The sequence below is a fragment of the Salvelinus namaycush genome, chromosome 2 (genome assembly GCF_016432855.1).
Source record: "Salvelinus namaycush isolate Seneca chromosome 2, SaNama_1.0, whole genome shotgun sequence".
NCBI lineage: Eukaryota > Metazoa > Chordata > Actinopteri > Salmoniformes > Salmonidae > Salvelinus > Salvelinus namaycush.
Window position 1 is genome coordinate 13,623,694 of NC_052308.1, and position 16,556 is coordinate 13,640,249.

The following is a 16,556-nucleotide window of genomic DNA, read 5'->3' on the forward strand; positions in this document are numbered from 1 at the left end:
GTCAGAGCGGCAAAACTGCAGTGAGATGAGAAACAGCGCCAGGCAAGGAAACAGGCACAGCAGGATACAGGATCTTAAATAATAACAAATAGCTAGAAGCATGACTGACTGAACGGAGATTACGATCTGGCAGAGTGGAAGTGACAGGACTGAGTATTTGTAGAGGTCTTGATTATGGAACGGGTTGCAGCTGGTGGGGAACTGCTCTGACTCCAGCACACCTGTCTCCAACCACACAATCACACACACACAGAGAGAGAGAGAGAGAGAGAGAGAGAGAGAGAGAGAGAGAGAGAGAGAGAGAGAGAGAGAGAGAGAGAGAACTGGGGGAATGGCTGCAGGTCAAAGAGTATGTCCACTAGGGGGTGTGGCAGGAGCAGATGTTAAACCCTGCTGGTATCCATACTAACTAAACATCCTGCTGGTATCCATACTAACTAATCACCCTGCTGGTATCCATACTAATTAACCATTCTGCTGGTATTTATACTAACTAACCATCCTGCTGGTATTCATACTAGTTAACCATCCTGCTGGTATCCATACTAACTAACCACCCTGCTGGTATTCATACTAGTTAACCATCCTGCTGGTATTCATACTAACTAACCATCCTGCTGGTATTCATATTAATTAATCACTCTGCTGGTATCCATACTAACTAATCACCCTGCTGGTATCCATACTAACTAATCACCCTGCTGGTATCCATACTAACTAACCATCCTGCTGGTATTCATACTAATTAACCATTCTGCTGGTATTTATACTAACTAACCATCCTGCTGGTATTCATACTAATTAACCATTCTGCTGGTATTTATACTAACTAACCATCCTGCTGGTATTCATACTAGTTAACCATCCTACTGGTATTCATACTAGTTAACCATCCTGCTGGTATTCATACTAACTAACCATTCTGCTGGTATTTATACTAACTAACCATCCTGCTGGTATTCATACTAGTTAACCATCCTGCTAGTATTCATACTAACTAACCATCCTGCTAGTATTCATACTAACTAACCATCCTGCTAGTATTCATACTAACTAACCATCCTGCTAGTATTCATACTAACTAACCATCCTGCTGGTATTCATACTAACTAACCATCCTGCTGGTATTCATACTAACTAACCATCCTGCTGGTATTCATACTAACTAACCATCCTGCTGGTATTCATACTAACTAACCATCCTGCTGGTATTTATACTAACTAACCATCCTGCTGGTATTCATACTAGTTAACCTTCCTGCTAGTATTCATACTAACTAACCGTCCTGCTTGTATTCATACTAACTAACCATCCTGCTGGTATTCATACTAGTTAACCATCCTGCTGGTATTCATACTAACTAATTTCCCTGCTGGTATTCATACTAACTAACCATCCTGCTGGTATTCATACTAGTTAACCATCCTGCTAGTATTCATACTAACTAACCATCCTGCTGGTATTCATACTAACTAACCATCCTGCTGGTATTCATACTAGTTAACCTTCCTGCTAGTATTCATACTAACTAACCATCCTGCTTGTATTCATACTAACTAACCATCCTGCTGGTATTCATACTAGTTAACCATCCTGCTGGTATTCATACTAACTAATTTCCCTGCTGGTATTCATACTAACTAACCACCCTGCTGATATTCATAGTAACTAATCACCCTGCTGGTATTCATACTATTATTTATTTTATTTTATTTATTTAACCTTTATTTAACCAGGTAGGCCAGTTGAGAACAAGTTCTCATTTACAACTGCGACCTGGCCAAGATAAAGCAAAGCAGTGCGACAAAAAGAACAACACAGAGTTACACATAAACAAACGTATAGTCAATAACACAATAGAAAAATATATGTACAGTGTGTGCAAATGAAGAAGAGTAGGGAGGTAAGGCAATAAATAGGCCATAGAGCCGAAATAATTACAATTTAGCATTAACACTGGAGTGATAGATGTGCAGATGATGATGTGCAAGTAGAGATACTGGGGTGCAAAGGAGCAAGAGGATAAATAAAAATATGGGGATGAGGTAGTTGGATGTGCTATTTACAGATTGGCTGTGTACAGGTACAGTGATCGCTAAGCTGCTCTGACAGCTGATGCTTAAAATTAGAGAGGGAGATATAAGTCTCCAGCTTCTGGGGATGACTAATCACCCTGCTGGTATTCATACTAACTAATCACCCTGCTGGTATTCATACTAACTAAACACCCTGCTGGTATTCATGCTAATTAATCACCCTGCTGGTATTCATACTAACTAATCACCCTGCTGGTATTCATGATATCTAATCACCCTGCTGGTATTCATGCTAACTAATCACCCTGCTGGTATTCATACTAACTAAACACCCTGCTGGTATTCATGCTAACTAATCACCCTGCTGGTATTCATACTAACTAATCACCCTGCTGGTATTCATGATATCTAATCACCCTGCTGGTATTCATACTAACTAATCACCCTGCTGGTATTCATACTAACTAAACACCCTGCTGGTATTCATGCTAACTAATCACCCTGCTGGTATTCATACTAACTAATCACCCTGCTGGTATTCATGATATCTAATCACCCTGCTGGTATTCATACTAACTAATCACCCTGCTGGTATTCATACTAACTAAACACCCTGCTGGTATTCATACTAACTAATCACCCTGCTGATATTCATATTAACTAATCACCCTGCTGGTATTCATATTAACTAATCACCCTGCTGGTATTCATACTAACTATTCATCCTGCTGATATTCATACTAACTAATCACCCTGCTGGTATTCATATTAACGAATCACCCTGCTGGTATTCATACCACACTAACCATCCTGCTGGTATTCATATTTGTGAGTCATATTCATGAGAACAATAACTGTTTTTTGGGGATTAAACAAATCATCCTAATTCCAGGCCAAACAAGTAAATCACGTGTACTCTAGCCTCCCGTGCATTCTGTCAGCAATGGACATCTGTAGTTCAATAGTCCCATAATCAAGCAATGACAGCAAATACAGGATGGTTTAATGAAGAATTGCTTGAAGAATAGCTTTAAGAAAGCATGCTTTATTGTCAGACAGTAGCTATAATCTGTAAAATTAGAGAGGGAGATATAAGTCTCCAGCTTCTGGGGATGACTAATCACCCTGCTGGTATTCATACTAACTAATCACCCTGCTGGTATTCATACTAACTAATCACCCTGCTGGTATTCATACTAACTAAACACCCTGCTGGTATTCATGCTAACTAATCACCCTGCTGGTATTCATACTAACTAATCACCCTGCTGGTATTCATGATATCTAATCACCCTGCTGGTATTCATGCTAACTAATCACCCTGCTGGTATTCATACTAACTAAACACCCTGCTGGTATTCATGCTAACTAATCACCCTGCTGGTATTCATACTAACTAATCACCCTGCTGGTATTCATGATATCTAATCACCCTGCTGGTATTCATACTAACTAATCACCCTGCTGGTATTCATACTAACTAAACACCCTGCTGGTATTCATGCTAACTAATCACCCTGCTGGTATTCATACTAACTAATCACCCTGCTGGTATTCATGATATCTAATCACCCTGCTGGTATTCATACTAACTAATCACCCTGCTGGTATTCATGATATCTAATCACCCTGCTGGTATTCATACTAACTAATCACCCTGCTGGTATTCATACTAACTAAACACCCTGCTGGTATTCATGCTAACTAATCACCCTGCTGGTATTCATACTAACTAATCACCCTGCTGGTATTCATGATATCTAATCACCCTGCTGGTATTCATACTAACTAATCACCCTGCTGGTATTCATGATATCTAATCACTCTGCTGGTATTCATACTAACTAACCATCCTGCTGGTATTCATATTAACTAATCACCCTGCTGGTATTCATACTAAATAATCACCCTGCTGGTATTCATACAAACTAACCACCCTGCTGGTATTCATACTAACTAATCACCCTGCTGATATTCATATTAACTAATCACCCTGCTGGTATTCATATTAACTAATCACCCTGCTGGTATTCATACTAACTAATCACCCTGCTGGTATTCATATTAACTAATCACCCTGCTGGTATTCATACCACACTAACCATCCTGCTGGTATTCATATTTGTGAGTCATATTCATGAGAACAATAACTGTTTTTTGGGGATTAAACAAATCATCCTAATTCCAGGCCAAACAAGTAAATCACGTGTACTCTAGCCTCCCGTGCATTCTGTCAGCAATGGACATCTGTAGTTCAATAGTCCCATAATCAAGCAATGACAGCAAATACAGGATGGTTTAATGAAGAATTGCTTGAAGAATAGCTTTAAGAAAGCATGCTTTATTGTCAGACAGTAGCTATAATCTGTATGAATCTGGGTACATATTGTTCACTAAACATTGATTTCCCAGGAAACCATCTGGTTTTCAAGAAACCAGACATTCAATAACGGCTGATTTGAACCCACTTGCCTCGTTCTTTTAAAGAGTAGCCAGGTGCTCCCAAGAGATAATGTTTGCTATCATCAAGGATTTACAGACCTCTTATCCGTTTTGTTATAATAACATGATTACTTTAATCAGCCTTGCATGGTTTTGTCACAGCCACAGAATACTTTAGCTGAGTTTGTCATTAATGGCCTCAGCAGTTTTCCTTAGGTCTCAGGAAAAGACAGATTAATCCCCTCCCCGTTAGAGAATATGTGCTGTACATGACCTTCTTACAGATACATAGCGGCACTTTAGAAAGAAAGGGACACAAGTACTGAACTCTCCAATGTACTCTGTTTTATGACCATTTATTTGCACAAATCCAATTTTCACCGGTAGAATATTGACCTCTTTTGAGCTCTGATACTGGTTACGTTGATTCTTCTACTCGACTACAGTACTACTAAACGGTATTAACATAGACTAAATTCATGTACACAATGGGTTACTTCAAATGGCTGGACATGATAACCTCACAGTTCCTGATCAATAATTTATAGGAGAGACGAGAGGATACTCCTGATGCACATGGCAGTGTGGAGAAAGCCCAGGGTTAATGGCAGACATGCATTAATGGACTGAAAGGCAAGAGGATGTTTGACAGAGGAGAACATATGAGGAAACATTGTTGATCTTGCAGATTGCTCAAATGGTGACGGACTGAAGCTCAATTGAAGAAGAGAAAATTGCCTTTAAATGACAAGTGGAGAGATGTGTGTATCTACTGCACTTAGATTTTATATGAATATTGTTGACAAAGGTTTGATCAACACAATTGTAAGAATTTGCATGGAATTGAGTCTGGATCGACCCTCTTCAGTGTGTGTCCATTGTTTTTCTCAACCGCCTAAGGTCGATGTCCGCTTCCATGCAGAAATCGAATTAGCATAATACAAAAATGGCCATAAAAATCTATCAGTTTAAGCTAGAGATATATTTGTATTGTATGCGTCTCAATCCACCGATGTCGCACTATCGCATCTGCTGTGAAAGGTGACAGAGCTAGAGCAGTTTTGTCAGACCATGAGACATCCCGAATATCAGTCTTCTCACAAAATCATCTGTAGCGTCCGAACGGTTTGCAAAGAGGGGTCAAACTATTAGGACCCCTCTATGAAAAGATGACTCACGAACTAATAGCAGTAAGGCCCTTTCCCCCCATCATCATCAGTTCTTCAAATCTTAAGGGTTAAACCAAATCAAATGAGCAGCTGTTGTAATAGCGCCAATAGTTTTCTGCAATTTGTCCACTTTTGCTGGATAGCTAAAGATGGCTATGCAGCTGTCTGGCATTAGACTAAAAATGTCAGGACGGATGACAAAGGCAAACATGGTAGTCAATATAATATCATGACACTATGATCCACCTGGGTCATAAACTCCAATCGGATACAACACTGCCATTGTTTGATCCTGACATAATTAGATGAAAATCAAATCCCTGAGAACATGGAATGTCATGTTTTGTGAGAGGATACTGTCAGTGAACTGGATTTCTACTGTAATAAATGATGCTGGGAGAACACAAAACAGGTTGATTTGGCTCAGGTTCAATGACTTAAGATAGATTTTTTATGCTGACCTATGTGTTCATATGTCTGTTCATGTGAGATAAAAGCACACCTTCAGAGTCAAGTAACAAAAATGAAATAGAAATCATAGACACATCATGTTCACGTCTGAAACATCTTGATCCAAATTGAATTACATGTGTGTTGATTAAAATGTCATACCTCTTTCATTTGCATGCCTCTGAGTAGGGACTGAATTCAAAAGACCGATCTCTACAGACTGATATTTCGAAGGCCCTGACCCAATTATTTTTCTCTACCACGCAATCAGAGTTTCTTCACAGGGAGATTTCACATGTTCCACATTTTTCATATGATTTTTTTCTAATGGGTGATTATGATGTTCCTGCAGATGGCAGTCTTGCAAGTCACCTCTTTTAGTTGAAACAAATATTAAGCAAATATTAATTGCACAAGATACAATTATACCTTTAGAATAATGCCATACTAAAGCACACCATGTGAAAACTGTTTTTCTAGCTAGTATGGTCTCGCACACACAAGTCACTGTCTGGGAATGATGCAATGATGTACAGTCAGGGTAGGCAGTGCTTAACCTGTGATAATTTATTTTAAAAATGTTTTTATGAAAAGTCAGATAAATGCAATTACATAAACTCAGCAAAAAAAGAAACGTTCCTTTTTCAGGACCCTGTCTTTCAAAGATAATTCGTAAAACTGCAAATAACTTCACAGATATTCATTGTAAAGGGTTTAAACACTGTTTCCCATGCTTGTTCAATTAACAATTAATGAACATCCACCTGTGGAACGGTCGTTAAGACACTAACAGTTTACAGACGGTAGGCAATTAAGGTCACAGTTATGAAAACTTAGGACACTAAAGAGGCCTTTCTACTGACTCTGAAAAACACCAAAAGAAAGATGCCCAGGGTCCCTGCTCATCTGCGTGAACGTGCCTTATGCATGCTGCAAGGAGGCCTGAGGACTGCAGATGTGGCCAGGGCAATAAATTGCAATGTCCGTACTGTGAGACGCCTAAGACAGCGCTACAGGGAGACAGGACGGACAGCAGACCACGTGTAACAACACCTGCACAGGATTGGTATATCCGAACATCATACCTGCGGGACAGGTACAGGATGGCAACAACAACTGCCCGAGTTACACCAGGAATGCACAATCCCTCCAACAGTGCTCAGACTGTCCGCAATAGGCTGAGAGAGGCTGGACTGAGGGCTTGTAGGCCTGTTGTAAGGCAGGTCCTCACCAGACATCACCGGCAACAACGTCGCCTATGGGCACAAACCCACCGTCGCTGGACCAGACAGGACTGGCAAAAAGTGCTCTTCACTGACGAGTCACAGTTTTGTCTCACCAGGGGTGATGGTCGGATTCGTGTTTATCGTCGAAGGAATGAGCGTTACACCGAGGCCTGTAGTCTTGAGCGGGATCGATTTGGAGGTGGAGGGTCCGTCATGGTCTGGGGCGGTGTGTCACAGCATCATCGGACTGAGCTTGTTGTCATTGCTGGCAATCTCAACGCTGTGCGTTACAGGGAAGACATCCTCCTCCCTCATGTGGTACCCTTTCTGCAGGCTCATCTTGACATGACCCTCCAGCATGACAATGCCACCAGCCACACTGCTCGTTCTGTGCGTGATTTCCTTCAAGACAGGAATGTCAGTGTTCTGCCATGGCCAGTGAAGAGCCCGGATCTCAATCCCATTGAGCACGTCTGGGACATGTTAGATCGGAGGGTGAGGGCTAGGGCCATTCCCCCCAGAAATGTCCGGGAACTTGCAGGTGCCTTGGTGGAAGAGTGCGGTTTAGTACTTAATGCAGCTGGTGGCCACACCAGATTCTGACTGTTACTTTGATTTTGACCCCCCCCCCCTTTGTTCAGGGACACATTATTCCATTTCTGTTAGTCACATGTCTGTGGTACTTGTTCAGTTTATGTCTCAGTTGTTGAATGATGTTATGTTCATATAAATATTTACACGTTAAGTTTTCTGAAAATAAATGCAGTTGACAGTGAGAGGACGTTTCTTTTTTTGCTGAGTTTATAAGAAAAATATTATTTTTTGTTATAACTTATCTAATGATTTTTTAGCAATGATTCTGGTGGTTTTCATTCTCAAAATCTGAAAAGTTACAAAAATGGCATGAAACATGTTGCCTAAACATGTTGTGTGGGTATTGCCTAGGGTAAGCTGTGCACATTTGGGTGTGTCTACATAATTTTGCGCTCACATCCCTTGAACTGAACAGACTCGAAGCTAGCTATCTGACAAATGGACACTATAGTATACTGCACCTCAACAATTTCCCAAGTTGGAATAATGTTTAAAGAGTGGAATGTCAGCTACAATAAAGGCTAAAGAAGAATTTAGCTTTAAAAATATATATGAACTCAAATCAAATAACATTTTATTAGTCACATACGCCGAATACAACATATGTAGACCTTACAGTGAAATGCTTACTTATGAGCCCCTAACCAACAATGCAGTTGTAAAAAAAATGCAGATAAGAATAAGAGATAAAAGTAACAAGTAATTAAAGAGCAGCAGTAAAATAACAATAGCGAGACTATATACAGGGGGTCCCGATATAGAGTCAATGTGTGGGGTCACTGGTTAGTCGAGGTAGTATGTACATGTAGGTAGAGTGATTAAAGTGACTATGCATAGATGACAACAGAGAGTAGCAGTGGTGTAAAGAGGGGGTGGTGGGGGGCTGCTAGATGTTCAGGAGTCTTCTGGCTTGGGGGTAGAAGCTGTTTAGAAGCCTCTTGGTCTTAGACTTGGCACTCTGGTACCGCTTGCCATGCCATAGCAGAGAGAACAGTCTATGACTAGGGTGGCTGGAGTCTTAGACAATTTTTAGGGCCTTCCTCTGACACCGCCTGGTATAGAGGTCCTGGATGGCAAGAAGCGTGGCCCTAGTGATGTACTGGGCCGTTCACACTACCCTCTGTAGTGCCTTGCAGTCGGAGGCCGAGCAGTTGCCATAACAGGCAGTGATGCAACCAGTCAGGATGCTCTCGATGGTGCAGCTGTAGAACCTTTTGAGGATCTGAGAACCCATGCCAAATCTTTTCAGTCTCCTGAGGGGGAATAGGTTTTGTTGTGCCCTCTTCACGACTGTTTTGGTGTGCTTCGACCATGTTAGTTTGTTGGTGATGTGGACAACAAGGAACTTGAAGCTCTCAACCTGCTCCACTGCAGCCCCGTCGTTGAGAATTGGAGCGTGCTCAGTCCTTTTTTTCCTGTAGTCCACAATCTCATCTCCTTGTATATAATGTATATATACAGTACATATGTAAAATGTTTATGTAAATACCATGTTATAGAATGGTCCAGACACTATTTTTGCGATTTCACTTGTTTTTGAGAAACTTAATTTCCTCATCTTTTTTGTGCAGTCGGGGCTCTGAAAAAACGAATGCTCCAAAAACACCCAAAATACGTATTTTTAGAAATGCTATGGTAATGCAGGTCTTTACATGAAATTGTGTCATTCTGAACTAATACATTATATTCCATTTTGTGCAACTCAAGCTTTTTTCCTTATCCATTCTCCATGTAGCCTGCTGCTAGATTGGACGGAGAGGTATTGTTCGAGTCATAACAAAATGGAATAACGTTTTCTGTAAAAAAAAAAAAAATTGAGTGTTTTGTAGCATTTGTTAATGTTTTTTCAGAGAATAGACAACATCCCTTTGAATACATTTGATTTATCAAGCTACAATTTCATTTTGATTAGACACTTTTTTGAGATTTTTAAATGCATTTTTCAGAACCTTATTTATTTATTATGTGTGTGTGTAATAATATTTCACATAATATTCTTGTGCGTGTGTGTGTCTTTGTGCATGCCGCACATTGGAAGAATTGTAAATCCATTGTGAAAGGCTATGGAGTTTGCTTTGTGAATTATTCTGATTAAATGTGTCCATATATTGGTATTTTAATGCCACCTATCAGTTGTAACTGTGGATGCAACATCAGGCTATGGCTGACCTGAGCAGCAGTGGTGTAAAGTAAAAAATACTTTAAAGTACTACTTAAGTAGTTTTTGTTGGGTATCTGTACTTTACTTTACTATCTATATTTCTGACAACCTTTACTTCACTACATTCCTAAAGAAAATAAGGTACTTTTTACTCCATACATTTTCCCTGACACCCAAAAGTACTAGTTACATTTTGAATGCTTAGCAGGACAGGAAAATGGTCCAATTCATGCACTTATCAAGAGAGCATCCCTGGCCATCTCTACTGCCTCTAATCTGATGGATGCACTAAACACTAATGCTTTGTTCATTTGTAAAGGATGCCTGAGTGTTGCAGTGTGCCCCTGGCTATCCGTAAATAAATAAAAAGCAAGAAAATGGTGCCATGTGATTTGCTTAATATAAGGAATTTGAAATGAGCTATGCTTTTACTTTTGATACTTAAGTATATTTCAGCAATTACAGTTACTTTTGATAGTTAAGTATATTTAAAACCAAATACTTTTAGACTTTTACTCAAGTAGTTTTTTACTGTGTGACTTTCACTTTTACTTTAGTAATTTTCCATTTTCTATTTCTTTACTCTTACTCAAATATGACAATTGGGTACTTTTTCCACCACTGCTGAGCAGTGTGTAATTTTGTCGGATGATATGAAATATGCCGCCATTAGAGACAATAGCTTGTGTATCTTGGCTACATTGATATTTACATTTGGTGAAAATTGTTTGTCAACTTCAGTTAGCCTATGTCACTCTGGTTGTTGGAGCTATCTTTTGTAAGGTGAACTTGGGCTTCATCAAGATTTACTTTGTGGGCAAATCTGGCTTTGATAATAGCCGGTGCTTACCCAGCCACCAACCTCACCGTACGTCACTGGAAAGATATTTATCAGTCCAAGCTCACTAGTGGCCTTCCATGTGGACCTGGGGAGAGAGCGCTTTACAGGCTGCCTGTCAGCTGTCCTGTGGTGTTCGGAGAGGGCTCATTGCTTTTTTAATTCTCAGCCAATCTTCTGTCCATCACACCACTTCATCCCTTCTTTAGAGCTCAGCGCCGGTCCAAACATTGTCACTTTCTAACATGTCTCACAGCCTACACCTCAGCAATAACATAAAATATATGTCAGCGCAACTTTACTCAAATAAAACAGGGATGTTCAGACAATCAGATTCATTATGGATTTAAGTAATCTTTCCTTGCAGTATGGGACTAAACTCTGAAGTGAAAATAAAAATTTGCATATGAGCCATGAATACAGATTTTTTTGTTTTTGTTTGGAATGCCACGTCAGATGTGGTCAAAAATAAGATAACACTATAGGAACAAGTGATTTTGGAAGTTGCAAATCCACATTAAAGCTGAAGACCTTAATTGAGACAATAACAAAGCGTACACCCCGGATGGGCCTAGAGAAATGTAACACTCTTAAATTCACAGACAGAGCTATGGATGCAAAACTGACGATCCATGATTAAAAGAAATACGTTTTAACCATCTTTTGAGGCTATACAGTGTTTGTTTGGGCTCTGATGAGGTTCGACAGTTTGACTAAGCTCATGAGGCAAGTCCAATACTTCAAGAATCAATGGATATATCAATAAAAGTAAAAACAAAATGGATGTAACAACTAAGAATTCTAACTTTAAGACGTGTTTTTTTCAGGGCATAGTTTTTTTTCGGTTTTCTAGCTTAGAAATAAGTCACTTTTGGAGACACTTTAAATTGATGTAACTCCTCAGTGGCAAGTTATAGTACAGCAGCATGAAGCAGTTGCATATTAGCACATGCTTTCTTTGAACTGGAACACCCATTGTGCATACTGTGTTGAATATTGCCTATGGTGCTATGGCCAATAATATACTACTGTAACATGTCAATTGCATTGTAAAGTACAGGAAAGATAAAAATGCACTAGTTGTGTTTCAGTCATTGAAAATCATCCCATGGTAATTTCTAATTTCTGCTCTGGCTAGAAATGTTATTATTTATCTTCATTTTAACATTCCACCCTTGTTCAATTTGTTGTATTGGTCACCAGACTTGATCCTCAGCAGTGAGTTAAATGAATGCGTAGCCTAGGCCTTACTAATGTCAGATTACTTGTCAATAAACGAAAAGCGTGTTTAGGTTTATTAAATGAACTGTTAATTAATCTTTGAGTATCAAGTTATAATCCACCATCTTTGGTATGCTTGCCATACCTGAGACGGTAGAGAAAGTGAGACACCCCACTTTCGGGTCTGGGTGCAGCCACTCTGGTCTACTTATTGACATCTCACTGGTAATTTTTTCTGGTCGGAGCAGGTAGGGAGAGCGTGGAGGGGACAATAAGTAGACCAGACCCATCGGTCTCACTCGGAAAAGCATGCTCATGCGAGAGAGGGAATGCCCACTTACACAGAAAGGAACCTTGTCCATTTTTTCCAACTGTTAACTGCCTGAGTAAGACATCTTCATTCATCCACCATACTTGAGCAGCTCTACTTCCTGGTCACCTTTGCCAGCATGTGACCAGTGACCCATGACCCAACATAAAGTGCCCTCTACTGTAGGATACAACATAATAATAATAATAAAAATACATGGGACTCATATAGCGCTTGTCTATGACTAAGTGGAATATACAAAGATAGCCAACACAACTACGTACCGAGGCCAAAATGACTCCTGTAATCAGGAAGGCTGTCTTTGGCCAATATTAAGTCAATGAGCTCCCAGAAGTAAATAATCCATTTTTTGAATGATACAGGTTCTTATGAGATTTCCATGAAAAAGAGATTAGTTACAATCCATGAGTCGAGCTCTGGTTATACCAATTACTTTACATATTTAAGTCTGAGTTTGCCTCTTACAGAGCAGCCAGCTTAAACTCAAATGAAATTGAAGTTTTGGAAAAATGTTAATGACTTAAAAGTAGACTTTGAGTGATGTTAGTTTCCAAAACACATTTACATATGTCTGAAGCATGACAAGGTGCATTGTAATATGATTTAGAATTGTAGTTAGTTATGAAATCCATTTTAGCACAGTCTCCTCCTCAACTTAAAATTTCTGTGGAGCACCAAGTTGCTGTGGAGCACCAAGTTGCTGTGGAGCACCACGTTGCTGTGGAGCACCAAGTTGCTGTGGAGCACCACGTTGCTGTGGAGCACCACGTTGCTGTGGAGCACCACGTTGCTGTGGAGCCCGACGTTGCTGTGGAGCACCACGTTGCTGTGGAGCACCACGTTGCTGTGGAGCCCGACGTTGCTGTGGAGCACCAATGTGCTGTGGAGCACCACGTTGCTGTGGAGCACCACGTTGCTGTGGAGCACCACGTTGCTGTGGAGCACCAAGTTGCTGTGGAGCACCAAGTTGCTGTGGAGCACCAAGTTGCTGTGGAGCACCACGTTGCTGTGGAGCACCAATGTGCTGTGGAGCACCACGTTGCTGTGGAGCACCAATGTGCTGTGGAGCACCATCTTGCTGTGGAGCACCACGTTGCTGTGGAGCACCAAGTTGCTGTGGAGCACCAAGTTGCTGTGGAGCACCACGTTGCTGTGGAGCACCAATGTGCTGTGGAGCACCACGTTGCTGTGGAGCACCACGTTGCTGTGGAGCACCAAGTTGCTGTGGAGCACCACGTTGCTGTGGAGCACCAATGTGCTGTGGAGCACCAAGTTGCTGTGGAGCACCAATTTGCTGTGGAGCACCAAGTTGCTGTGTAGCCCGACGTTGCTGTGGAGTCCGACGTTGCTGTGGAGCACCAAGTTGCTGTGGAGCACCAAGTTGCTGTGGAGCACCAAGTTGCTGTGGAGCCCGACGTTGCTGTGTAGCACCACGTTGCTGTGGAGCACCAAGTTGCTGTGGAGCACCACGTTGCTGTGGAGCACCAAGTTGCTGTGGAGCACCAAGTTGCTGTGGAGCACCACGTTGCTGTGGAGCACCAAGTTGCTGTGGAGCACCAAGTTGCTGTGGAGCCCGACGTTGCTGTGGAGCACCACGTTGCTGTGGAGCACCACGTTGCTGTGGAGCACCAAGTTGCTGTGGAGGACCATGTTGCTGTGGAGCACCACGTTTCTGTGGAGCACCACGTTTCTGTGGAGCACCAAGTTGCTGTGGAGCACCACGTCTTTGTGGAGCACCACGTTGCTGTGGAGCACCAAGTTGCTGTGGAGCACCACGTTGCTGTGGAGCACCACGTTGCTGTGGAGCACCACGTTGCTGTGGAGCACCAATTTGCTGTGGAGCACCAATTTGCTGTGGAGCACCAAGTTCCTGTGTAGCCCGACGTTGCTGTGTAGCCCGACGTTGCTGTGGAGCACCACGTTGCTGTGTAGCCCGACGTTGCTGTGGAGCATCAAGTTGCTGTGGAGCACCACGTTGCTGTGGAGCACCAAGTTGCTGTGGAACACCAAGTTGCTGTGGAGCACCACGTTGCTGTGGAGCACCACATTGCTGTGGAGCACCAAGTTCCTGTGGAGCACCAAGTTGCTGTGGAGCACCAAGTTGCTGTGGAGCACCACGTTGCTGTGGAGCACCAAGTTGCTGTGGAGCACCAAGTTGCTGTGGAGCACCAAGTTGCTGTGGAGCACCACGTTGCTGTGGAGCACCAAGTTCCTGTGGAGCACCACGTTGCTGTGGAGCCCGACGTTGCTGTGGAGCACCACGTTGCTGTGGAGCACCAAGTTGCTGTGGAGCACCAAGTTGCTGTGGAGCACCAAGTTGCTGTGGAGCCCGACGTTGCTGTGGAGCCCGACGTTGCTGTGGAGCCCGACGTTGCTGTGGAGCCCGACGTTGCTGTGGAGCACCACGTTGCTGTGGAGCACCAAGTTGCTGTGGAGGACCACGTTGCTGTGGAGCACCACGTTGCTGTGGAGCACCACGTTGCTGTGGAGCACCAAGTTGCTGTGGAGCACCACGTTGCTGTGGAGCACCACGTTGCTGTGGAGCACCAAGTTGCTGTGGAGCACCAAGTTGCTGTGGAGCACCACGTTGCTGTGGAGCACCACGTTGCTGTGGAGCACCAAGTTGCTGTGGAGCACCACGTTGCTGTGGAGCACCAAGTTGCTGTGGAGCACCACGTTGCTGTGGAGCACCAAGTTGCTGTGGAGCACCACGTTGCTGTGGAGCACCAAGTTGCTGTGGAGCACCACGTTGCTGTGGAGCACCACGTTGCTGTGGAGCACCAAGTTGCTGTGGAGCACCACGTTGCTGTGGAGCACCAAGTTGCTGTGGAGCACCAAGTTGCTGTGGAGCACCACGTTGCTGTGGAGCACCACGTTGCTGTGGAGCACCAAGTTGCTGTGGAGCACCACGTTGCTGTGGAGCACCAAGTTGCTGTGGAGCACCACGTTGCTGTGGAGCACCACGTTGCTGTGGAGCACCACGTTGCTTTGGCGCACCAAGTTGCTGTGGAGCACCACGTTGCTGTGGAGCACCAAGTTGCTGTGGAGCACCAAGTCGCTGTGGAGCACCACGTTGCTGTGGAGCACCAAGTCGCTGTGGAGCACCAAGTTGCTGTGGAGCCGGACGTTGCTGTGGAGCACCAAGTTGCTGTGGAGCACCACGTTGCTGTGGAGCACCACGTTGCTCTGGAGCACCAAGTTGCTGTGGAGCCCGACGTTGCTGTGGAGCCCGACGTTGCTGTGGAGCACCACGTTGCTTTGGCGCACCAAGTTGCTGTGGAGCACCACGTTGCTGTGGAGCACCAAGTTGCTGTGGAGCACCAAGTTGCTGTGGAGCACCAAGTTGCTGTGGAGCACCAAGTTGCTGTGGAGCACCAAGTTGCTTTGGAGCACCACTACAAAGGTAGATGTTACACCCAGAGTAAAAAAGGTGGCTTGAAATTAACCATGACTGATATTTGCACTCCTATCAGTTTAGCATATTTTAATTACTGCAAATGTCAAGTGGCCCTGGATTTGATCCCAACAGGATCAACTCCAAACGGGATGCTTTCAGAACACCAAGAATAGACTTATAAATGTTTAGGACATCATTTCTAGTTTAGCTTGTTTTTTATATGGAGTTCTCTCCTTGTCAAGCTAACAGTTGTAGTTTCCAAAAGCCTAAACATGTTGATACAAATTACTTTTTTTCCCTTATAATATATAAATGTTATTATGTATTAGCCATGATGAAGTAAAATAAATATGCTTAAGTTCTGGTGATGGGCATTAAATAGAAGTAATCCCTTTATAGTCATATCGCACACAAAAGCTACCCCCAGGGATGCATTCCAAGTCAACCATTATGCAATTAGAGGTCTTCATGGGTCCACCCTAACTGAATACCCGAGATCTGACCCGGGATCCAAGGTCCGGGACCAAAATTCCTACTTTTCCCTCGGGTCCGGGTCGGGTCCTGTTTGATTGTCATTGGGTCTCAGGTCTATGTAACTACAGCTGATAGTCCCGAGTGGACCCGACCACGGCTCTGTACAGCCTATAGCATATTTATGTTACTCTAATAAGGTTAATTTATTGACTTATA

General features: G+C 42.8%; 1 protein-coding gene across 1 annotated transcript in view; it reads right to left on the reverse strand.

Moving 5' to 3' along the window:
* Positions 1-13,102: 13,102 nt before the first annotated feature.
* The window catches only part of LOC120020442 (contactin-4-like), a 112,353-nt gene continuing 108,899 nt past the window's right edge, over positions 13,103-16,556 (reverse strand). The window contains exon 23 of the mRNA XM_038964109.1: positions 13,103-15,864. Within this exon, the coding sequence (XP_038820037.1) occupies positions 13,103-15,864 (2,762 nt within the window). The remainder of the gene's footprint in view (positions 15,865-16,556) is intronic.